Source organism: Puma concolor, chromosome A1 (assembly GCF_028749965.1).
Source record: "Puma concolor isolate L17-30 chromosome A1, mPumCon1.1.hap2, whole genome shotgun sequence".
NCBI classification, from domain to species: Eukaryota; Metazoa; Chordata; class Mammalia; order Carnivora; family Felidae; genus Puma; species Puma concolor.
The window spans coordinates 197,227,720-197,254,361 of NC_141667.1; the positions used below are offsets into that span (position 1 = coordinate 197,227,720).

At 34.4% G+C, this 26,642-nt stretch overlaps 1 protein-coding gene across 2 annotated transcripts in view; it reads left to right on the forward strand.

Annotated features, from left to right (window-relative positions):
* The window catches only part of KLHL1 (kelch like family member 1), a 358,028-nt gene that overhangs the window by 256,441 nt on the left and 74,945 nt on the right, over window positions 1-26,642 (forward strand). For both annotated transcript variants that reach the window (XM_025924317.2, XM_086710730.1), the window contains exon 7: window positions 10,693-10,917. In XM_025924317.2, the coding sequence (XP_025780102.1) occupies window positions 10,693-10,917 (225 nt within the window). The remainder of the gene's footprint in view (window positions 1-10,692; window positions 10,918-26,642) is intronic.

Sequence of the window (26,642 nt, forward strand, 5' to 3'; positions counted from 1 at the left end):
ATGCTGATTAAAAAAAAGGAAGGAAAAGCATTAATTATTAATTATAAAATAAAAATCTTAATTTCCTTGAGGTATTTTTTATTGAATCATTTGATTATAGAGCATATATTATTATGACATTTAAATATTTAATGTGTGCCTTGGACTTTCATATATTTAAAAAATTTAAATTATCTAACTTTAAGAATAAGCTGTTACTTTTCTTTCTTTATTCAAAGGACTTGAAAGGATTATTTACCCTGAATTTGTCTCTAATTCGATGCATCATTATCAGTATTGTTGAAAGGCAAAAATGGAAAGGGAAATAGATAGGTGGAATTAACCATCTTGACCTGACTTTTTTACTTCCTTGGCTTGAGCTGTACAAGCTTCACTATCAAGAACTTTTAAAGAATGGCTTTTAATACAGCAATTTTACAACTGGATAATTTTTAAAGCATTTAACTCAATAGTAATCATCATGTAGCTTTAAGAAAATGATTCACTTACAATTCTGTGTCAGAGAAACCTGAGCATTTGCAATTAGGTGGGTGAGATAATTTTAAAATACTGTCGGAGTTTTTCTGAAGAAAAGCAATATAACAAAAGAAAGCTTATTCTTTCATCTTTGCCCTTTGAGTACTGCCCTATTTGATGTCTGCCTCAGTAACTTCATTCAGTCACTTTGGTTCCACTTCAGTACGTTTTCTTTAAACTTGACATATACCATTGGAGATTACCAGTTCAAGGTCATCAGTTTGCACAAAATTATAGAAACAACTCAAAACCATGAAACATGTTAGTGTAAGTCCAGTTTGTTTTTCAGATACAAAGGATTGTCTTCTGTCATGGGCATCTATTTACTGTCTGCTAACATATTTTTAGGAGAGAACCATACTTCCCCAAGGGTCTCAGATGAAGAACAAGGCCAAGTCAAAGTATCCAATTCTTTAACACTCTTTAGAATCAAGAAAGATGCTCACGTGTTGTTAAAATATGGTTGTTGTTTTTTTAAGTTTATTTATTTATTCACTTATTTTGAGACAAGGGCTAGTGGCAGAGACAGAGGGAGAGAGAGAGAATCCCAAGCAGCACCACACTGTCAGCCCAGAGCCTGATGCAGAGCTGGAACTCACGAATTGTGAGATAATGACCTGAGCTGAAATCAAGAGTCAGACACTTAACTGACTGAGCCACCCAGGTGCCCCAATTCTGGTTGTTTATATCATTCTCAGGGAGTCTCCAGACAAGGGACTTTCAGCCCCTGGAAGTCATTTTTTTTTAAGTTTTTATTTTAGTTCCAGTTAGCTAACATAGTGTTATATTAGTTTCAGGTGTACAATATAGTGATTCAACACTTCCGTATATCACCCTGCACCATCCCCATCACCTATTTAACACATCCCTCACTCACCTGCCCCCTCTGGTAACAACCAGTTCTCTAATTAGGAATCTGTGGAAGCCATGTTCTTTACTGAGGAGTCAAAGAAGGCTGTTTCTGGTGAAAAGTGAATCACCTGTCAATGAAGTCTCCTTTCTTAGCCTCATCCTTACTAGAAAGAAACAAAGCTTAGTGACTATTTTGGTTGTAACTGTTTTTGGTATCTCTTGTGAGGATAAATCAGGGTTAAAATTATAAGTCAAATTCTTCAAAATTTAGTCTAATAAACTTTATTTTGCCTTCTAGTAGTCAGAGGAATTGGGCCAAGTCACTATACGTCTTCTGTAGGTCTTTCTATGAATGTGGATTGAATAATAAATTAGTGTGTTATGATGAACTTCCCACCATAATTATAATTCTTGAGCACTCAGTATTCTTTTTGATCAATCTCCCTGTGAATGAACAGTAAGCGATAATAGATACATCTGTTTTCTAAATTAAGTCTCCTTTTGCAGATCCACAGGGAAAAAGTCTGTGTGTGTTTGTGCATATGTTTCATACAAACTAGATCTTAATCCTCCAATGTGTGGCTCTTCTCTGGCAAAGAAGGACTCCTCAGGGCTACCTTAAGTTACTTCTGTGATAGAGAATGTTAAGTAAGAGATTTAAAGATAAGTAGAAGTCACTATACTTTCACCTAATGTGGTATTAATGTAATACTTTATTTTAAATGAGCAAACACCAGTAGATCACAGAGATCCTTCATTAATATATCTTTTTAAAGTGGGTACTCATTTATGAAAAAGGCAAAAATGTATTTTCCAAGAGTTTATAGTTTAGGTGGAGATCAATAAGACCTCGTGTTCTTTTGCTATACTTATGAAAAAGCATTTCAATGACTGGTATTTTGTTATATAGTCAATAATAGAACTAGAACCCAATTGTCACAATATTAATTTTTCCTATCATTCACTGGTACCCACATTTTCAGCAAAGGCTAGAAAAATTCTAATAAATATTTTACAAAAATTATTAATTAGGACATAGGGCATTTTAATAACAAAATAGCAAGATTTTGGCTGATTTTTGGCAAATGTTAATTGTGAAAATAAGTATTTAATTTGAAAATGTTAGCACATGAATTTATGTTTAATGAATATTTTTAAGAATGTGAAAAAACTGTATTTGCAATAATGCTTTAATATACGTGTTCTTTTGCAATAAAGTTATTTTAATAAATGAGTTCTTTGCTGTAAAAAAGGTGGCTAAGTAATAATAATAGAAATAATTACAATTTTGGCTTATCTTTTCAGGTCTCTTTTCTATGACATCATTAGTAACATCAAAAGCTGGTATTAAAAAGGAATTAGTATTTCATTTATAGGACTAAAACATATTTCTGAGAAAATATTTAATAGGAAGTTACAAATCAAAAATTCAATTACCCCTATTTCTTAAATTTATTATGTATTTTACTATGCACACACACACACACACACATGCACACACAGGAGTCCTTGAAAATGTTGCATCAATTTAAGGTCAACCAGCTGATTTTGATGTCAATATCAAAATTACTCACTTTCCAAATCTGTTGTGAATATAATAAGTAATAAACCTTTTGTTTATTACAGTCTTTTGTTTCTTTATGTATTTTTGATGTAACTGTATTTTATATTTAGATGATTGGTGATCATATATATTCATATTTATTTTATAACTTCTGGGTCTTATGGCCTTCCCTCATGGAACTTCACTCTTAAGTCTACCTAGAAGTAAAAATTAATCACCTGCTTTTTTATCTTCCAAGATATTTAAGGTTTTAATAATGTGTAACCCAGGGCAATTTACTTAAAATCTCCTGTCTCTGTTTTTTTTTTTTTTTTTTTTTTAATGTTTATTTTTAAGAGAGAGAGAGCGCGAGCAGGGGAGGGACAGAGAGAGAGGTTGACACAGAATCTGAAGTAGGCTCCAGGCTCTGAGCCATCACCACAGAGCCTGATGTGGGTCTCAGTCACACAGCACAAGATCCACGGAGCGCGAGATCATGATCTGACCTGAAGTAGGTCGCTTAACTGAGCCACCCAGGCGCCCCTCCTTGTCTATGTTAATGTCTGTGAAGCCTTGAGAAGAGAACCACGTCGTGGGTTCTCTTGAACCCACACAGCTGTGCTTTAGTCATTGGTTCACCTCAAGTGCATTCCAGTATGAAGAGTAAGACAGGACTCCAAGTTTACTTATTTATTTTTCTCCAAAGAATAACTAGTTATCTTAAAACTAATTTTTAGTTTATGTATGTATTTATTTACTTTTAATAGAATTTATTGTCAATGAGCTGACATATAGTGTATACAGTGCACTCTTATCTTCAGGAGTAGATTCCTGTGATTTATCACTTACATACAACACCCAGTGCTCATCCCAACAAGTGCCCTCCTCAATGCCCATTACCCATTTTCCCTATAGCCCCCCCGCCTCCCGCTCCCTACCCCCATCATGTTTTCCATTGGTTTAGACAGATACTTTTATTAAATTATAAATATCAAGTGTATTAAGGTTATGTCTGGCTTTCATTTCAACGTTTTTTTTTTTTTTTTTTTTTTTTTTTTTTATTTATTTTTGGGACAGAGAGAGACAGAGCGTGAACGGGGGAGGGGCAGAGAGAGAGGGAGACACAGAATCAGAAACAGGCTCCAGGCTCCGAGCCACCAGCCCAGAGCCCGACGCGGGGCTCGAACTCACGGACCGCGAGATCGTGACCTGGCTGAAGTCGGACGCTTAACTGACTGCGCCACCCAGGCGCCCCTGGCTTTCATTTCAGAGTTATGAATACAGTTACTTCCTTTGTCATAAAGCATTTTTAAAAATTTCTATACTTATATAATGCTTTTTAAAACCTGGTAACCATTTTTCCCTTACTACTCCTTTGTTTTAGAAATTATCCAGCTTTTAAAAATGTATTTTTGATATTTCCATTTGAATTTCCAGAGAAATACAAGTATAATTTCATAAATACTTTGTAAAAATATCATCATATTAATTGTGATTATATAAGATAATTCACATTTCTGAAAACAAGCCATCTTGTTCAAAATTAGTGTGAGTCTTTCCATTCATTTTAATTGACATATTTCTATAAAGTTTTAATTTTTCTTTATCTAGAACTAGCCCCTATCTTGCTGGTTTTTAGATAACTCACTTTTAGTGGTGCTAAAAGGTAAATTTAATTTTTCTAAAGAAATTACACTGATGTTTGCATTTTGCTTATATGATTAAACAACTTCCAGAAATCTTTTAAATTTTTCTAAGATTTTAATGGTAATAACATTTAACTATTAAGGTGCATTATTACATAAAATACAAATAACTAAAATTATGCTCCATACTTTTGTTTCTCCAAGCTATGAGTTAAGAACTTGGCATATTTTGGCATTCCTGAATTTAGTGAAATTAATTTAAACTAAGTATAATGTTAGATTTTTTTAAAGTAAAATTTTAGTTAGTTAACATCCAGTGCAATACTGGTTTTGGTAGTAGAATTTAGTGATTCATCACTTACATACAACACCCAGTGCTCATCACAACAAGTGCCCTCCTAAATACCCTCCATGTTTTTGAAATTTATATATCTACCTCAAAATTCAGCATTAAGCTTAATGATATATTTACATGTATATCTCTATGCATAGCTATGTATCAGTCTATTACCCCTTACAAATGGTTATATTTATAGAAGGGAGAAATGTGGAATTTTGTTGGATGTTTATTCAGCACGTATGAAATTATTATGTATGAAATGTTTATAATGCCATCCTTATAAAACATAACAAATTACCTAAAATGTAGTGACTTGCCTGTCTTTGAAAAATATTTTCCCTGCAGTGATATCTTTTATATTAGTGTAAGAATATTATCCCAAACTATATTTTCAATGAGTATATAGACACATGAAAGTCAATGAGAAGCTTATCCTATGAAAAATTCAAGAAATAAGTCATTCTTTATAATGCTATTTTATTTAAAGCCTGAAGTTTTATATTTTAAGTATCATAAAAATATCTTTCTTTTAAACTTTTCCAGTATGTTTCTCTCTATTTACTGCTTCCTTCAAGAGAATACATTCTAATATAATTTAACCTTTTCCTAATGATTTGATGTGCATGATTGTTCTATTTCAGTGAAAACACCATTTTTATTCTGGTTACTTCATCACTGTCAGCTATTGCTGTTGTCAAAGGATCCAGATCACTCTCACTTGTTGGTTTGTAAAGTCTTGTGAGTAGGGTAATTGAGCTTATTAATAGTGCACTAAAATTATAGTAGAAAGGCTTTGTGAGAAGACCAGAGGCCCTTTCTTTTGAGTTGTATAAAAGAGCTTTAACTTCTTTATAGCTTTTTGTGACATTTTGTCGGTTCGGAAAACTATGATCATTTTATTCTGTGCTATGTTCAAGAGAAGTAAGGTTGCTAAATGATTGAGTTACAGATATTGGAATAAGTCCTGCTATCGGTAATGCTAAAATGGAATGCGTATATATTAATTGCTATTGTTACAACTTAATCATATGTGACTGTATAATAAACAACTCTAAAGAGACCCATAACCACACTTTGATAATATCTTGAACACTTATTCTAGGTTTGATATTTTGAGACAAGAGCCTGCTGTGTTTTTTTGTCATGAAGAAAATACTTTTGTATTTGCATTGTATAGATTACCTTCTAGTTATGTTGTTCAACTTGAAAAAAAAAATACCTGATAAATTTTTAAAATGCAAATTAAAACAAAGTACACGTTATTGCTGTGTACCAAATTACCACAAACAGTGGTTTAAAACAACTGTCATCTTTTAGCTCACAGTTTTGTAAGTCAGAAGTTTAGGGTGGCATGGCTACATTCTCTGCTCTGGATGTCAAAAGCTGAAATCAAAGTGTTGGCTAGGGTTGTGCTCTCATCCAGAGCTGGAGGTCATCTCCCTGAAAGATTGCTTCCTCGCTGGCTGTCAGGTAAGGAACACTCTCAGCTCCCAGAGGCCACCCATATCCCTTCTCATGTGGCCCCTTCCATTTTCATACCTGACCTGAGCAAGTCGAGTCCTGTTCATGCTTCATATCTTTCTGACTTCCCCATCCACAACTAGCCAGAGAAATCTCTCCATGTTCAAGGGTTTGTGAGATCAGGGCCAGCCAAGTTATCTCCCCATATTAAGGTGAACGGTGACACACAGCATAACAATCCAATGAAGTGATTTCTTATCACAATCCAGGAAATAGGTCATTAAATCTCAAGAAGGAGCATTTATAAAATTCTGCCTGCCACATGCATTAAGTGCAATTAACTTGTTCTATAACCAGGATAAGGTAGTAAATATGTGTTTATCAGAGTGGGCTCTAGAGCCAGCTTAATATTGCTGTTCAACTAGTTATTATCTGAGAGACACTGAGCAAGTTACTAAAGCTTTCTCTGATTCAGCTTCTTTTTCTATAAATTTGGCCTAATAATAATACCCGTGTCATAATATTTTAATAAAAATCAAATGTACTAATACATGTAGATCTATTAGAGCATAAGAAGTACTCAATAAATACTGTATACTAATTTGATTAGTATATTGGGACTAATGTCATATGGTCTCAAAAATGCCTGACATTTTATTTCACATTATTCAATATACCAAGAATGAGATGTATCTTTGAATTATATAACTCCATTAAGTTAGGAAGTTTTACAAATTTCTTTAGATTCTATTGAGTTACACTACACATTTTATAAAATAATATTGTTATTATACAAAGTTATAGCTCACAGAATAATAGTAAAATTCCCTACAAGAAATAATGCAAACTTCAAACTGCTTTACCATAGTAATCTAGAGTTTAAAATACAAAACAATAGGGATCTAACCAGTCCTAATATTGGTCCTCCATAGCCAGATGTTCTCATTATACCTGTTTTAATGAACCTAACCATTAATTAGTTGCTTATGTTTATGGTTTGGAGTCTCAGAGTAGGTGCTTTCCAGTTTATGAAAGTTGTCAGGACTCTATCGTGCCTGCAGTCACACATTCTAAAGTCATGCAGGCATTTGAGATAATTAGTGACAGTTTCATGCCCTTAAAGTAACTATATGTTAAAATAAGTTTTCCTTTTTAACATTTCAAAGTTATGACTTGTGACCACAATAGTTACTTATATTCTATTTTTAATTTACATAATGACAAATAGTACCTTTACGTCACATTTAACAGGGTAACATTTCTCAGTGAGAATGGCTTTGTCTTTCCTTTGACTCAGGCGACCACTAAGGAAATACATATACTCTGATGAACAAAGAAAACCAACCAAACCCATAATTAAATTAAAATAAATAGTAATAATAGAATTGTGATGTTTATCCAGATAGCTAATGAGGTATACTGGTGAGAGAATTTCTTTTTTTTTTTTTTTTTTTTGTAATGTTTATTTATTTATTTTGAAAGAGAAAGCACAAGCGGGGAAGGGGCAAAGAGAGAGAGAGAATCCCAAGTAGGTTCAGTGTTGTCAGTGAAGAGCCCAGCATGGGACTAATTCCCACAAACCCAGTGATCATGACCAGACCAAAACCAAGAGTCAGACGCTCAACCAACTGAGCCACCCAGGCACTCCTGATGAGAGAATTTCTTAAAGAACATTATTATTCATAGCTTTCCTTAGAAAAAGAGGAAGCATATGCTTAACTTTGTGATCCTTAAAAACTAAATAAAATATTTATATTACATTCTGACCGAATGAGAAAATAATCAGATTGGCTACTATAAGTAAGTTCTATAAATCAAGAAATATTTCTTTGTTTTGTTCTACTAAACTTTCTATAACTATGCAAAGTCAAACAGCGGAGTGAAAATAGGTGTTGTCTTCTGGGGCAGGTAGAATATGGTTCCCCAAAGATATCTATATCTGAATCCCCAGAATCCATGAATATGGTAGCTTACATAGAAAACTGTGGGAAAGTTTTAAGGTGGTGAAGAGAATTAAGTTTGCTAATTAGCTGACCCTAAGCAGTCTATTCTACATTAAATAGGAATGTTCTGCATTAATTCAGATTATAAAGGGGTGGGCCTAAAGGAATCACAAAAATCAATGTCAGAGAAATGCAGTGTTTCTGGCTTTGAAAATGGAAGAAGGGGTCATAAGGAATATGGATGGCCTGTGAAAGATGGGAAAGGCAAGACATTTACTTCTTCAAAGCCCCTGAAAGAAATGAAGCTCTGTCAACACCTTGATTTTAGCACAATAAGACCTATTTTGAACTTCTGACCTCCAGAGCTGTAAGGTGATAAATGTGTGGGTTTTTTTACGCCACTAAGTTTGACGTGATTTTTCATAGCAGCCATGGGAAATTAATACAGCTTCTAATTTGAAAAATGAAGACAGGATGTACTCAATTTCTGATGTAGCAATTTTAGGATAAAATACAGAGGTCACCTTTGAAAACTCAGTTCAAGGAAAAACACTGTAAAAGCAAAAAATCCTGCCATGTGTTGAGATTTAAGATACATCTAGCTTGTTTGGATGAGACTTTGAAACTGAAATCAATCTTCACTTTTCCCTTTGAATAACAACACCTTTGGTTGCTCAGAAGCCATGAATTTCACGCATTCCCAATTATTTTCTCTTAGAAGGATGACTAGACCTTAATTTCTCTGCACAGGTTTTGACCAAGGTTTTGGACAGTATGGAAAGTACAGTTGTACAAATACTTCCTTGTCTAGCTGTATCTGCAAAATATGAGTCTCATGAAATTGGGTTCATTGGGATCAGGTTACACTATTACACCAATATTTGTCAAGAGTTAGTCATAAGAGAGAGGTACTTCCATATAACTTAATTTTAGTGAAGCATTCGTGAATGCCAATGCCATCAAGCTTTGAGAATTCAGATGACCTTGAAATTATTCAGTGGTTTAGTTCACCTTGGATTTTTGTTTTGTACATGGATGAATAAATCATCAAATATAAAATATAATAAATATACTTAAGCATATCTTATGTTACTAATCAGTATAAGTGACTTTTCTGAACATTACAATGTATGTTTATTCTAAAAATAATAGTACTAATCTTATAATGCCTCATATTTAGTTATATGGAAATTAGCTCATATTTTTATTAACTTAAAAAACATTAAATGCATCTAACCTAGTATCTATATTATTATTGCTTTGTTACCTTTGGATAACATTTGAGCATTTACTCAATTTTACTCATTTTATTTCAATTAGCAAAATTTCCCCTACCACGTTGTTCATATTTGTTTAGTTCCTTGCTGGTTACTTTCTAAATAGCAAGTGAATACCCTGAGGAATACTTTCCCTAGTTTGCAAGCTTTTATTATGTTACAAGTAAAATAGATCTTTAGTGAGTATGTGAAAAGTACACAAGAATGTTGACTCCCTTTGTAGGGATATTTAATCATTGAAGATAAAGCACTGGTGAATGTGAATCTGAACACTAAGATCAAACACTGAAAAGCAAGAGTAGTGTTTTGTTAGCTATGTTTTATCATATAAACATTTGTGAACTTGTTCAAGGCAGACATTTTTAATGTGAAATGTGTAACCAAATCTATAAAAACATATCTCATCAGCAATTTAACTTATTTCTGCTTTCAATTTCTATATGGCAAGTTAGATTTATTCCATTTCTCAGATTTATGTATAAAAAGCTTTTAGGAAAGATAAGCTATTTTATTTAGAGATTGTAACATGATTGATAAGGATAGAAAATCAGTTTAGTCTCTACATTCTATTAAGCTATTCCCCAGATACATTTTTTAAAAGAATATCTTAAAAGGCATAGCTGACATTTGTTTACATAACCTCAAATTGACTTTTAAAATGCTCTGTTATTTTAAGGCATAAAACAAATTTAAAGAGAAACATGGTAAATAATTTATTAAATTCAATTCACTTTCAGAAACTGTACAGAGATTATACAGAAATTATACTAGGATTATGTTACTTTTTTATGGCAAACAGTGACATAAAAAAGTTGTAAAATCTGGCAGAACTGTGCCATGACCAACAATAATTCTATTGAACCGATAGTTTAGCATGAGACCATTATAACATTCAAACAAGTTATAAATTTGTGTCTACTTTGATAATTAGTTTCTGCCAAGGAGAAGAAATAATGTAGTTAAAATACTACTCCCTTTGGTTTTCTGCCACATTGTCTTTAAGAAAAATAAGTGTGACAAGAGTATTTTCACATCTGAATTTGTACACTGTCTTGGGCAGGTTGTGTGTTAGATTAGTAGTAAATGGTGATTGTTCGATTTTATGTTTTATCAGGAGCTACAACCATAGAGAAATACGACCTCAGAACAAATTTGTGGATCCAGGCAGGAATGATGAATGGCAGGAGACTGCAGTTTGGTGTGGCTGTTATTGATGACAAACTCTTTGTAATTGGAGGTCGAGATGGCTTAAAGACATTGAACACTGTTGAATGTTACAATCCCAAAACCAAGACTTGGACTGTCTTACCACCAATGTCAACACATAGACATGGTCTAGGTAAGATCTCTTACTTTACTGATATTCTTTTTAGAAACATTTATTGATAGTTAAAATGCATGTTAAAAATAATATTACTGTCACTAATTATCATTAACTTTAGATAAATTATGAGTTTATTTGGAGCATTTTTTCTAAGTTCTTGACATTTTCTTGTGTTGACTAATGTGCATTAAACTGTTGAGAAGGATGTCAAAGATACCAAAATGAGTAGACCTCATGCAATCTTCAAAGTTTTCACAATCTGACATTCATACAACATGTAAAGTTCAATATGAAAAAAAAAAAAAATAGAACTATCATGGAGAGGCCAGAGTAATGTTGCCCAGAGGAAAAAATAGTTAATGTGCATTGAGGAAAACTTAATTAAGGTGGCTCACTCCACTCCCATAACTAGCCTACCCATACCTTTGCATGTAATTAATTCCACCTTGAAAAATCTGTGGGGAAAGAGCAATACAGTTTAGAGAAAGAATAACGTATCAATTGGCACCAGGGATCATTAACACAGGATTCAACCGATTTCTCCTGTGGAAGAACCTGGAGATGCAGAGAACTATATTGGGATTCAGATGATCTGGGTGTGAGTCTTGAATCTACCATATTGACATGATTTGAAGACAGCACTTAAACCATAAGACTTCAATTTCAAGACTTGCCACCAATTCAAAGTTATTAAGTAGATAAAAATATAATTATAATGTTATGAAATCACTGTGTGAATTGTAAAGTCCTATACAAATATTTGAAAAGAGGAATGAAATAAAGGTGAACAGTTCCTGAATTTGTACTTGTACCATGGGGATTATAAAGAGAAGTACAAATGACATTTTTTGACCTGAAATATGACCTGAAATATGGCAAGTAATCAATTAAGTGTCTTTCATGTATTTAGAATATACATATTAGAGAGCTATCCAGGTTTAATTGCAAATTCGTTGATTTAGACATTCATAGGCAAGCAAAATCATAGAACATTTCTAAAATACATATTAATGCAAGTTCAATTTTGATATCTCTAGCACTGCACTTCCCATTCTTGTTTACTCCACCATCAATTTAAGCAAACATTAAATAAATAAATAAATAAATAAATAAATAAATAAATAAAATAGGTCTGGGCTATTTGATCTTTTAGCTTACCTCCCTTTTTTCACATTAGGTATTAGTAAATTAAGGAATAGTAATAAATATATGAAAACCTTTTCAAGTTCTAAAATTTTTTGCTTTAAATAATAACTATATAATTTATTTAAATCACATGGAACCAAATTATAATATGAAAATATTAACAGCAAATTATTCTTCCCAGGTAACATTCATGAGTATTAAAGGTTTCTTACATGATTGTTTTCCAAATATAATGGAGGATTTTTGCTTTTATATCCATGTAAAAGCTATATGTGCTGTTTTAATTATCTAGCTATCTAATGACCTATGTTTCTGTTTGAGTGAAATGTAGAGAATAAGCACTCTGGTTTAGAATGTTTAGAATTTAATGTCTCCTTCTTCCTTTTTGTTTTCGACAATTCAGTAATTTTCTGTTAAGGTGTACTAAGGTTCAATTATGTAGGTTATTTGCATGCTAAGAGAACATACTTGAAAAAATTTCACTGAGAATACATCTTATGCTATATAATTTCAAGTGTTTAAAGTGTACAAGGTGATGGTGTGCCTCCAAATTCTGTCACACAGCGTCCTCTCCTCTAGGTGTCAGGACTGGACAAAACGGTAACCTGGGGTATGGTCTTTCAGTTTTTCTTATTTGCTAAAGGGTTCATTGTAAAGGTTCATGTGGAAGTAAGGCTGCACAGCAAATGACATGAGCTAATAAGTATTTCAGGTATCTGAAATGTAGTGCAGCATTTCTCACAAGTTTTGGGGACCCAATACTAACTGTAGTAGTCCACTATTTTCATTCCTCGCCCTCCCTTGCTTTGTGTTTTTCATTCTGTTTCACTTCTATTATCAAGTGGCTCACCTCTCCTCCATATCTTATGCCATTGGCTTCCTCTGTTTTACTTCCTAGGGGCTATTGCTTCCTGTCAGTTTTTGTTTTTTTTTTTAATTCTCTCCTACAATACTCCCCAAGATCCATCCTTGTTGAATTAGTAGATAGAGCATCATTTCTGGACACGATTCTCATCCCAGAGTGCCTCATAGATTGCTAGCAATGCCCAGTACATAGAAAGCTGCCTTCAACTTGGATGTCAATCCAAGCTCTAATCAGCTGAAGCCAGATTGATAGCAATGCAAGATACATGTGTGTTTCCTGATGAAGTTGAGTGTTTCTTTTATGATCAATCACATTCCTTGTGATCAGTTGAATCTCAGAAGTCCATCATTCTATGTCACACTCAAATGCAATAAGCCTCCTTGGCCCAAGATTTCTGTCCCTTCGATACACACATCAATCTTTGATTTACCTTCTCCTGGGGACTCCTATTACATTGATGTTGATATTTCTTATTTAATTCACCATATCTTTTTAGTTTAATTTTGTATGTTTTCTTTTATCCCTTCCTATTGGCTAATTTTAATATCTAGCCCTCCAAATTGTCCTTAATCTTTATGCATCATGATATTTCTCCCATATATTGATGTCTTGATCTTAATTAATTTTTTTCACAAACTCGTTATTCCTGCTTGGTAATTCACTATAATTGCTTTCTTCTTCCGTGGTACTAATATTCCTCCTTGTCTCTGTGAGGCTATTTATTATACCTATTTCAAATTCCTATCTGCCTCTTTACTTCTTTTTTGTTTATGATATGTGATCATCTTCCTTCTCTTCCTCAGATTCCTCTTTCAGCTCTCCTCTTACTCTTCTCTTTTTCCTGTTAGTCATCCTTTTTCTCCTCCTCCTGTTGCTGTTCTTTTTCTCCCTCCACTTCGGCTTCTGCTTCCCCTTCTTCCCCATATCTATTTTTTCTTCCTCCTTTTTTTTCTTCTCCTCTTCTAATTTTATTTTAACAGTAGTTGTAACCATGGAAATGTGTAATTTTTAACTGTATTTTTAACTGTAATTTTTAAGTCATATGAATATATCAGACACTTTGGCTAATTGAATGGAAGTTAAGGCATATGCCATTCTTTGTGCCCTCTCAAAACATTCAGGACTGGATGGGAGGGTTATGCCAGGGTGTGGAGCCCTGACCTTGCCAGCTGGTTTTGTGCAACCTATCAGCTGTTATTCCTGACATGTAACCCTCAGGGACACATCTGTTTACTTTCACTTGCAAATAAATGTCCTTATGCCTTTCTTCTTTATCTGTGATGCCCTAACTATAGGACTGGAAGCTTGGATAGGAAGGGAATGTTCTGAACCAGTAAGTCTATTTGCTTCTGCTGTTAACAGTTCTTCCTTTAAGCTGGGCTCTGACGACATTCTGATGTCATCCAGACAATTATGGCAGGCTCTTGATGGGTTCTGCTCTCTTGCTGCCAGGCAATGTAGAGGGTTCACTGGTTGTTCTTTTGACCACATCAAAAAAGCACAGATCAGATTTTCCTCTGAGATATTCCCCCATTGCAGTGCCATGAATTTTTGTCTCAGTAAGTTACAACTAACTTTTGTTTTTCTAATTATTTTTTACAGTGTCAATGTTTGTTTTTCAAAAACGCACCATGACCTTCCCTTTATGTAATCCCTGGTATTTGGTTTGAATGTAAATCAACAGCCTTCTGTGCTAGTTTTTTATTCGTTCAGGAATTAGAATGTCCCATTTTATTTGCCATATAATCAGTACTTATTCTGCGATATCCAGTGAAATTACAAAATTGACTATGTAATCCCATGTTATGTATTCAAATGACTAGAGGTAACAGGCTAAAGTAAAACTTAAAAATATGTAAAATATATAAAAATATAATATATATGTGTATATATATATGTGTGTGTGTGTGTATATATATATATATATATATATATATATATATTATGTATAAAATTCAAGACATTTTTGACCTGTATGGCTTTTTTTTCCTCACTTGATTTGTATAGGAAAAACAAAACCTTGAATTATTTTTTGAGAAAGTCACATGAGTTCCTTGGTTGCTAAAGATGATTATGTGGCCAAAAATGTTTCATAGCTATCAATAAATGAAGAAAGCTCCTTCTGCTGCATAAAATAGCATAGAAAACTTATATGCATATTAAGTCTGTGATGTCAAGGGAGCAATGCATCTGCCTAGAGAATTAAACTAATTAAGACCACAGTTCTTTCAATATGCTAAGAGTTTTTATTTTGGCATTTATGTCTTTGAAGCACATAATCCACATATCATGACTTTTTTGCACCACATTTTATATTATATAAAACTGAATAAGACATTACTACAATACAGTGCTTGCAATTATGTCTTTTCAGGAGAAATTGATAAAGAGTAAGATAGCTGTGGATTATTGTGGGTTTTCTACATGCTAGGAACCGATGTTGTATATTAAACATATGGTAGGAGTTGTTTTTATTTTTATTTTGTTTAGTTTTCAATTCAGGTAAAATCCACACACCGTAAATTCAAGTTTTAAAGTGTAGAATTGAGTGCTTTTGAGTATACTTACAGTTGTGCAGCCATCACCACTATTAAATCCCAAAATATTTTTATTATGTTTTTAAAAAATATTTTTATATTTATTTATTTTTTTTTTTTCAGAGAGAAAGAGACAGAGTGTGAGCAGGGGAGGGGAAGAGAGAGAGGGACACACAGAATCTGTAGCAGACTCCCTGCTCTCAGCACAGAGCCCAACGCAGGGCTTGAACCCACGAACTGTGAGATAATGACCTGAGCCGAAGTGGGACGCTTAACCGACTGAGCCCCCCAGGCACCCCCACAAAATATTTTTATTATCTTAAAAAGGAACTGTACTTGTGGCGCCTGGGGGGCTCAGTCAGTTGAGCATCCAGCTTCAGCTCAGGCCATGATCTTGCGGTTTTTGAGTTGGAGTCCCTCATCAGTCTCACTGCTGACAGTGTGGAGCCTGCTTTGGATGCTTTGTCCCCCTCTCTCTCTCTGCCCCACCCCTGCTCATGCTCTCTCTTTCTCAAACATAAATAAATATTAAAAAAGAAAAAAAATAAAGAAACTGTGTACCCAAAAGTACTTGCTCTTCCTTCTCCCTTCCTTCTAGCCCCTAACAATAATAATCTACTTTCTGTCTATGGATTTGCCTATTCTGGACATTTCATATACATAGAATCATATAATGTGTGGTCTTTTGTTTATGGCTTCTTTTACATAACATAATGCTTTCAAGGTTCATTCCTGTTGTAGCATGTATCATTTCCTCCTTCCTTTTATGGTTGAATAATGTTCCATTGTTAGAATTTATCACATGATGTTTTTACATCATAAATAGAAAGACATTTGGGTTGTTTCCACTTTTGGACTATTATGAATAAAATAAAACTGCTATGAACATTCATGTATGCCTTTTTTCTGTACTATGTTTTCAATTCTCTTATAGATATAGATAGATACAGATAGATATATAGATATAGATGATATAGATATAGATAGATATAGGAGTGGAATTGTTGAGTCATATAATAACTCTATATTTTATTTCTGGAGGAACTGCTGATTGGTTTTCAGAATGGTTGCACCATTTTCTATCCCCTCAGTAATGTATGAGGGTACAAATTTCTTCACATCCCTGCCAACACTTATTATCCTTTCTTTTTATATTGTAATTATCTGAGTATATATGAAATGGTATCTCACTGTGGTTTTACATGCATTTCCTACTGAATAATTTAAAAAAACTTTTTCTGTGCTTATTGACATTTACTCATATTCTTTGGAGAAATATCTATTCAAACGTTTTGTCTATTTTTTGTTTAGATTGTTTTCACTGTCAAATTTAATAGTTCTTTGTATATTCTGAAAATGCCTTCTGTTAGATATGAGTTTTCAAATATTTTTATACATTATATGCATTCTATTTTAACTACCTTGACAGTGTCCTTTGAAGCACAAAAATTATTAACTTGATGAAGTTCAAATTATTTCTCTTTTCTTTTTTTCACATAATATTTTTAATTAATTTATTTTTCAATCTATGTCGAAGTTATTTAGCATATAGTGCAACAATGATTTCAGGAGTAGATTCCTTAATGCCCCTTACCCGTTTAGACCATCCCCCCTCCCACAACTCCTCCAGCAACCCTCTGTTTATTCTCCATATTTAAGAGTGTCTTATGTTTTGTCCCCCTCCCTGTTTTTTTATATTATTTTTGCTTCCCTTCCCTTATGTCCATCTGTTTTGTATCTTAAAGTCCTCATATGAGTGAAGTCATATGATTTTTGTCTTTCTCTAACTGACTAATTTCACTTAGCATAATACCTTCTAGTTCCATCCACATAGTTGCAAATGGCAAGATTTCATTCCCTATGATTGCTGAGTAATATTCCATTATATATATATACCACATCTTTATCCATTCATCCATCAATGGACATTTGGGCTCTTTCCATGCTTTGGCTATTGTTGATAGTGCTGTTATAAACATTGGGGTGCATGTGCCTCTTCAAAACAGCACATCTGTATCCCTTGGATAAATACCTAGTAGTGCAATTACTGGGTTATGAGGTTTTTTTCTTTTATTTCTAATGCTTTCGGTGACATATCCAAGAAAATGTTGTCTAATCTATGGTCATGAAAATTTATGCCTATGTTTTCTTTTAGAAATGTGATACTTTTAGTACTTAAATTTAAGAATATAGTTCATTTTGAGTTAGTTTTTGCACATGGTGTGAAGAAGCAATTTGACTTCATTCTTTTGCATGTTGTCTCAGCACCACTTGTTAAAAAAAACAATAATAAACTTTCTTTCTCATTGAATTGTCTTTTTAAATTTAATTTTATATTTACTTATTTATTCTTAATCTCAGTATAATTAACATACCGTATTGTATTAGTTTTAGGTGGGCAATACAGTGATGCAACAGTCTATACATTACTCAGTACTCATATGATTTATTCTCCTTTTCCCATTTCCCCCATCCCCACCCACCTCCCCTCTGAATACCACCAGTTTGTTCTCTATATTTAAGAGTCAGTTGTTTTGTTTATCCTTTTCTCATTGTTGTTGGTCATTCGTTTCATTTCTTAAAATCCACATATGAATAAAATAATGTGGTATTTGTCTAAAGAAAGCCATCAGCAAAACAAAAAGACAACCTACTGAATGGAAGGCGATATTTTCAAATGATATATCCAATAAGGGGTTAATATCCAAAACACATAAAGAACTCATACAACTCAACAGCAAAAAACCCCTAATAATCCAATTAAAAATGGTCAGAAGTTATGAACAGACATTTCTCCAAAGAAGACATACAGATGACCAACAGACACAGGAGATGATGTTCAACATCATTCATCATCTGGGAAATGCAAATAAAAGCCACCTTGACATACCATCTCACATCTGTTAGAATGGCTAAAATCAAAAACACAAGAAACAGCAGGTGTTAGAGAGGATTTGGAGAAAAAGAAACCCTCGTACACTATTGGTGGGAATACAAACTGGTGCAGCCACTCTGGAAAACAATGTGGAGTTTCCTCGAAAAGTTAAAAATAGAACTACCGTTTCCGATTCTGTGTCTCCCTCTCTCTCTGCCCCTCCCCCGTTCATGCTCTGTCTCTCTCTGTCCCAAAAATAAATAAACGTTGAAAAAAAAAAATTAAAAAAAAAAAAAATAGAACTACCATACGACCCAGAAATTTCTGGATTTACCCTAGATATTTACCCCAGGATACAAAAATACTGATTTGAAGAGATACATGGACCCTGATGTTTATAGCATATTATCAACAATAGCCCAATTATGGAAAGAGGGCAAATTATGGAGATATATATATATATATATATATATATATATATATGGTGGTCAGAGGGATAAATTAAATAGGTGTTGGAGATTAAGGAAGGCACTTGATGGGATGAGCACTGGATGTGATGAATCAGTATATTCTGTACCTGAAACTAGTATTACACTGTATGTTAATGGGAATTTAAATAAAAGCTTGAAGAAAGAAGTAACAAATCAATTGGCCGTAAGTGTGAGGGTTTATTTATGGAATCTCAAATCTATTCCTTTTGTTTCTGTTTCTGTCCTTATGCCAGTGTCACACTGTCTTTATTGCTCTCATTTTGTAGTCACTGAAATTTTGACATTGAGAAGTTTGAGCCCTCTGACTTTGTTGTTCTTTTTTCAAGAATTTTTTGGCTATACATATAATGTTATTTGCAAAGAGAAATGCTTTTATTTCCTTTTTGAGAAACCATATGGTCTTTATTTAAAAATTTTTAAAGTTGGGGCGCCTGGGTGGCGCAGTCGGTTAAGCGTCCGACTTCAGCCAGGTCACGATCTCACGGTCCGTGAGTTCGAGCCCCGCGTCAGGCTCTGGGCTGATGGCTCGGAGCCTGGAGCCTGTTTCCGATTCTGTGTCTCCCTCTCTCTCTGCCCCTCCCCCGTTCATGCTCTGTCTCTGTCTGTCCCATAAATAAATAAAAAAACGTTGAAAAAAAAATTTAAAAATTTTTAAAGTTTATTTAGTTTTGAGAGAGAGAGCACAAGCAGGGGAGGGGGAGACACAGAATCCGAAGCAGGCTCCAGGCTCTGAGCTGTCAGCACAGAGCCCAATGCAGGGCTTTAACCCATAAACCATGAGATCATGACCTCAGCTGAAGTCAAACACTTAACTGACTGAGCCACCCAGGAGACCCCAAAACCATATGGTCTTTATTTCTCGTTTTTGCCTTCTGGCCCTAGATGGAACCTCCAGCACAATACTGATAAGAAATAGCAAGAGGGGACATTGTTGCCTTTTTCTTTTAATTTTTTTTAATGTTTGTTTATTTTTGACAGAGAGACAGAGTGTGAGTGGGTGAGGGGCAGAAAGAGAGGGAGACACAGACTCTGAAGCAGGCTCCAGGCTCCAAGCTGTCAGTACAGAGCCGGACGCGGGGCTCAAACCCATGAACTGTGAGATCATGACCAGAGCAAAGTTGGACACTTAACCAACTGAGCCACCCAGGCGCTCCTGCCTTTTTCTTAAACTAAGGGATAAGGTTTCAGTTATTCACTATTAAATGTGATGTTATTCTTTTTTTCTTTTGTGGATGCTCTTTATCAGCTTAAGAAAACTCCCTTATATTTCTAGCCAGTTGAGTGTTTTATCATAAAAGATACTGGGATTTTGTCAAATGCTTTTCCTGCATCTATATGAAGAGCATGTGATTTTTCCCTTTATTTTAACAGTACAGTGTATTACATTAATTGATTTTCAGATGTTAATCACCTTATTATTTTTTCAGAAAAATCTCACTTGGTCATGGTCTATAATCCTTTTCGTATGTTGCTGTTTTTGGTTTGCTAGTGTTTTGTGAAAGCTTTTTCATCTATATTCATAAAGAATATTGGTCTGTATTTTTCTTGTGATATCTTTGGCTTGAGTATTGAGGTAATAACTGGTTTCATGAAATGATTTGGGAAGTGTTCGTTTATCTCCTAGCTTGTGGAATAGTTTGTGAATGATTAATGTTAATTCTTTAAAGATTTAGTAGAATTCATCAGAAGGACACAGTTTTTGAATTACTAAATATCTTTATTTTTATTGATCTATTCAGATTTTTCTGTTTCTTCTTGAATCACTCTCTAGCTGGTGACTTCCTAGGAATTTGTCAATCTCATTACAATATCTAAATTGGTGGTTTATATTCTTTATAGTATTCCCTTAATATCCATTCTCTTTCTTTAAGGTAGGTACTGATATTCCCTATTTTACATCTGATTTTAGTAGCTGGCATTTGGCTCTCTCTCTCTTTTTCCAACTATTTAAAGGTTTGTCAATTGTATTGATATTTTCAAAGAACCAACTGCCATTTTCCTGGTTTTCTTCATTCTAGTCTCCATTTTATTTATTTCCATTCTGTTTTTTAATATTACTTTTCTTCTGTTTGCATTGGGTTTGCTTTTCTTTTATTTCTTAAGGTTAAGGTTAGGTTGTTGGTTTGAGATTCTTCTTTTTTTTAAACATAACACTTTTTTTTTGTTCTGTTTACAGTGTACAACATGCTGGTTTAATATATACACACACCGTGAAATGAGATCCTTCTTAATTTTTAGCAGCTATACTTTCCGTGCTTCAGGTGCACTCCAGAAGTTTTGGTGTTTTTGTGTCTTCATTTTAATTCCTCTCAAAGTATTTATTTTTTAGACTTTCTTTGACCCATTAATATTTAGTAGTGTGTTTAATTTCCACATATTTATTATTATTGTGATACAAAGTACGTATTTATACATCCATCAACACAGATGTAAAATTATTGCTTTGAGTAAATGTCTTTTAAATAAAATAGGAGAAAATAAAGTTGTAAACCAAAAATACTGGGGAACCTGGATGGTCCAGTCAGTTAAGGGTCCGAGTCTTGATTTGGGCTTGGGTCATGATCTCATGTTTGTGATGTCGAGTTCCACCTCAAGCTCTGTGCCGACAGTGTAGAGCCTGCTTGGGATTCTCTCTCTCTCTCTCTCTCTCTCTCTCTCTCTCTCTCTGCCTCTGTCCTGGTCATGCTTGCTCTCTCTCTCTCTCTCTCTCTCAATAAATAAATAAACAAACATTAAAAATATATTAACTTATCAGTGCTCTTATTCTTTATGTGGATTTGTATTACTGTCTAAAAATGTCAACATTTTGGCCTGAAGGACTCCTTATAGTATTGCCTATAGGGCAGGTCTGCTGGCAATAAATTCCCACAATTTGTTTGTTTTTAACCGGAGTATGAGATCACTTCTCCTTTATTTTTGAAGAATATAAAATTCTTAATGGTCTTTTTCTTTCAGCACTTAGAATATGTCATCCCATTGTCTTCTGGCCTCCTCATCATCTGATGAGGATAACCTTGTAAGGAGAATCCCCTGTATGTAATATGTTGCTACTCTTTGGCTACTTTCAAGATTCTGTCTTTGGTGTTGGATGGTTTGTGATGTGCCAGGTGTGCATATCTTTGAGCTTATCCTACCGGTGGTCCCTTGTGCTCTGCTCTCTGGCTCTCAGCTCAGTTGGGTTCCTAACAAGGCAGAGTTGTTAACTGCCTACTGAAGTGTTAAAGGAGTATGCCAACAAAGACAAGTTTTCCTCCTCTTCCCCCATAAGGAAACTTTGGCAGAGGTGCCTGAAGAAGACCTCTTCTCAAGCCCGGGGAATAAAGGTGCCTGGGCTAGGCATGCAAATACATGAAGGGTGTGACCAGCCAAAGGGGTCTGAGTCCTTGATTGCAGCTCCCTTCAGAGACTGCAGTACCTTGACTGTGCACAAAGACTGGTGTAGGGAGAGCAGATTTCCTTAGTGAGTCCTTCCGGGTAAAGATAGTATAATTACCTGTGGTCAGGTCTATAAAATCCCATGTAGATTTTTAACCAGGAGCTGGACTCCTCATGCCTTAACCTTCACTTCCTGTTTATGCAAATCCTCAAGGTCAGTGAGAGGTACCTATTGCATTCTCAGATTTTGCCTGAGCATACACACATCCCTGAATTAGCCTCACCTAATTTCACCACCTCGGGTAGATATGATATTCAATAATTGCCTCTGATTGCTTTTTCCTTCGATATATGCCCTGGAGCATTCTCAGTAAAAGGAAGCCTTGGTCAACGGATAGAAAGGCAAGCCCTGCAAGTGAAGGTTTCCAGAGAACTGACAGAGAGGTCAGATAAAAACAGTTCTTTGAGTATAGGACTTCTGAAGAATCTCCAAATCTGTGCAGGGCCCTCCAGTGGCTGCCAGCCTGATGGATTTCATGACTACTTTGATTGTGAGGTTGTTGGTTTTCAAGGCTCTTGTAAAGCTAAGGGGAAAGCCTCACTCACCTCCATCCTGCCCTGCCCCAGCTCTGGAATCTGACTGCAGGCAAGATGATGTCTGAGTTCCCTGGCCACATGGGGCCCTGTCAATGAATGGAAAAAGGACAGGTTAAAACCAAGCAAACTTACTGTTCTTATCTAGATTCAGCTATTTTTCTTGAATAAATGCTCTTCAAATATTTATAAGCCTTATTTATTTTCCAAAGTTCTGATTTTGATACAGTTGCCAGTGTTCTCATTACTTTTATGGAGTAGTGGATTTTTGGATGTCTTTATTCTACTATTCCTGCTGATATCACCATGAAGGAATTTTTCTTAAATGGGTACAATAAACAGAAATGGACTAATCCATGAACAAAAGGCTAGCTGAGAAAAGTGATTAAAAGCCAAGTGCATGTTCAGGGCTATGCATATGCTCAGGTAAAATCAGGAACCTGGATGAAACCAAGAGAAACTTGGTAATTAATTCAAGACCAAAATTACATCCTTGTGAAAGTCTGCTGAAGATAAAGATGTTTCCATGAAAGACACTGGATGCTCCAGCTGGCATCTGCTTCTATCTATTCTAGTTCTATGAAGTAGCTGAGTCACATTACCCAAGAAACTAGATGTGACTGGAAACATTGACAATGCAAAAACAAAACAAAACAAAACAAAACAAAAATCTTACTTTCCTTCTTGCTTTGTTCATTCTAGTTTTAAAGTTCCTGTTGGAAGCATCTTATTGGCGAAGCTTAGTTTATAGGTACAGGCTTCAGTTTTTCAGAATCAGGAAAAAGAAGCAACTCAACTAGTTGGCATCTATAGTGGAAGATAAGGCCTGCTTCCGATGAACATTTATATGTGTGAATATTCAAAAAATAAAAGGGACATTCGATATTGGGGTCATGAGGGAAAAAAGACCAATGTCTACTATTCATTTGTCAACTGATTAAATACTGACAACCACCCTATAATGTAATTATTCTTATTGCTGTTTTAAAGGTAAAAAATTATGCACAAAGTAATCAATTACTTCTTAATGTCACATTATCTGACAAGACAGAATTGTGATTTTAGTCTAAGTTTGTTTCACTCCAAAATCATATTCTTTCTAATACAACATGCTCTTCCTAATGTAAGTAAATGGTAATACATATCTTCTATTTATTAATAATAAATATATAAATATATTCTATTTACTATTTTCACTTTAATTTATCAATTGAGACTCATCTATCACCTTATCCATACAAAATAAGACATACACACAAAAATAGGCATTTGCTACCTGAGTGTCTGAATGAAATTGATAACATGGTTCATCAATTGTGAAAATGCCTGTAGGATGATTTCAAGGAATGTTTCAACCAAAATATTTTAGTTTTGAAGTACAGATGTATAGATATATATTTAGATATAGATATAAACACGTAAGTAGGTAAGTAGGGAGATAAATGATAGATGATGGGTAGATTATGGATAGATGGATAGATAGATAGATAGATAGATAGATAGGTAGATAATGGATGGAGATGTTCTGTGCTATTTCACTGTGCAACTATATTCATTTGAATTCTGCTAAGAGTGGAAAAAGGGAAAATACTGGGTGAATCGTTTGCTATTCTCCTATCAACAATTTTGATGCCGTTGGAATGATGCTGTTTGGAACTAGTAAATCAGAAAAATTAAAAAAAAATCTCTGTATTCTGGCACTTCAGGATTACCCATCTTACAGGCTAGTCTCCCATCCAGTCGTCCTAATAGGAAACTTTCCTATGCAATTAGAGGTCTAGGAACTTATTACCTCATATTAAAACTATACAAGCTATTAAGATTCCTAGGCCATTTTAGAGACAGGAGAGGGGTAAAGATATATATACATATATGCAACATTCTCTGAAAAATCATAGGTAGCTTCCAAAAGTAAAAATAAAATGAAAAGAACAAAATTAATTTGGTATCCTCAAATAGAACTCACAAGATATTAACTCTTGGGACAGTTATTTAAAAAGATAGCAAAGAAAAGAAATGTCTCTTTAAATTTGAAATGTTTACTGAAATTAAGTATAAATAAAATTTATGGAAAATTTTAATATTTGTATCATCTCTTAAATTCAAGGAGAAGAAATATAATAAAATAATGGGAAAATAGATGAGATAAAAATCAATAGTAAGAAAGCATAATATTCTACCCCATGATAGTTTTAGGAGAGTACTAAGAAAGTAGGAGAGAAAATCATGTGAGAGTATTTCTCTGAGTTCAACACATGGCCTCAAAAATGAGTAACCCAGCAAGCAACTAGAAACTTGAGTGAAGAAGAGCGAGTTCAGTCTGTTTGCATCAAATTTCAGAATATCAAGGATAAAGAGATGATTATAATGTCTCCCAAAGAGGGGGAAATTAACCTAAGCTAACAAGAATAACCATGAATGAACAGCAATGAAAAAGTGCAGTGAAATATCTGAGTCAACTACAAAGGAAGAATAATCAGACTGGATTCAGGCTTTTCAGTATCAATCTTAGATGCTAGACGATAATGAAAGCATCCTTCACACTTCTGACGGCAAAGCTTTTCAACTTACTTATGTCAAGTCAAACTATTACTCATGTATGAAGGGATTAGAAAAAGCATCTTCAGACAGTATTGGTTCTGCTGATCTCAGTAAGGATGTGAACCTCAAACTCCATTCTCACAGGCTTGACATTGGAAAAGGAGCATCTCGGGAAGAAAAAATACTCTAGTGTTAGGATACTAAGATCTCCTTCCTTGTCAGGAAATGTAGAGGAAAGATAGTTGTGCATGCACAAAATTCTCGGCCTCATGGAAGAAGTAAGCCATGAGATGCTCTCTTTGCCAAAAGCAAACACAGGACTGTTTTCTACCTGCAAAATTTGGGCAGTCCTAAGGTGTCACTGAATTGCCCTCCTTCTTGTTGCTTAAAAGAAGTCTGACTCCACTTCTGCCTTGTTATCCTTGCCTGTTATCCTCGATTTGCTTACTAAAACAATCTGAGGATGCTCTGCTCAGAACAGAGGGCAGGGCGGGAGGATGGAGGGAACTTCTTATTTGCATCCAGAAACACTCACAGCCCAGAAAACAAAGCAAATCAGGTTTCATAAACTGCATGGGCAGAATGTGATGTTAACATTAAAATATTAAAGAGTATTTTCAAAACAGTATTACGTATTTGAATTAATAAGATTCCAGAATGTATACATGAAGAAAGAGAACGCAAAGTGACATTATCAATTTTTTCCTTGGCTTTTAGAAACTATGTTTATAACAATAAGTAATGAATGGACTGCAGGAAATATGAGCATAATGAAAACTTGCATTTATTTGTGGTAAAACCCACTAGAGTAGAAATCTCATTTTAAACTGTCAGTTCTCATTGTCTTAAAAGGAATATTTGCTTCAGCTCAACCTCTTTTTCTTAAATTATATCAGTATATGTTTGTCTTCTTCATATCTCTTTTACTTAAAAAATAGCATTTCTCACAAGACCAGAGGGCCTACATTTCTTTAGAACTATTCTCCCTTCAGGGACACCTGAGTGGCTCAGTTGGTTAAGCATCTGACTTTCAGCTCAGGTCATGTTCTCAGGGCTGTGGGTTTGAGCCCTGTGTCAGGCTTTGTGCTGACAGCTCAGAGCCTGGAGCCTGCTTCCGATTCTGTGTGTCCCCCCTCTCTCTGCCCCTCCTCATTCATGCTTTCTCTCTCTCTCTCTCAACTAATAAATAAATTCAAAAGTATTCTCTCTTCAAAGGTTTGCAAATTTTTATAAGGAAACAAAATTCAAAACAGCCCACTCAGTTTTATATGCCAGATACAAAAACTGACAATGCAAAAAAATATATAACAAGGTAG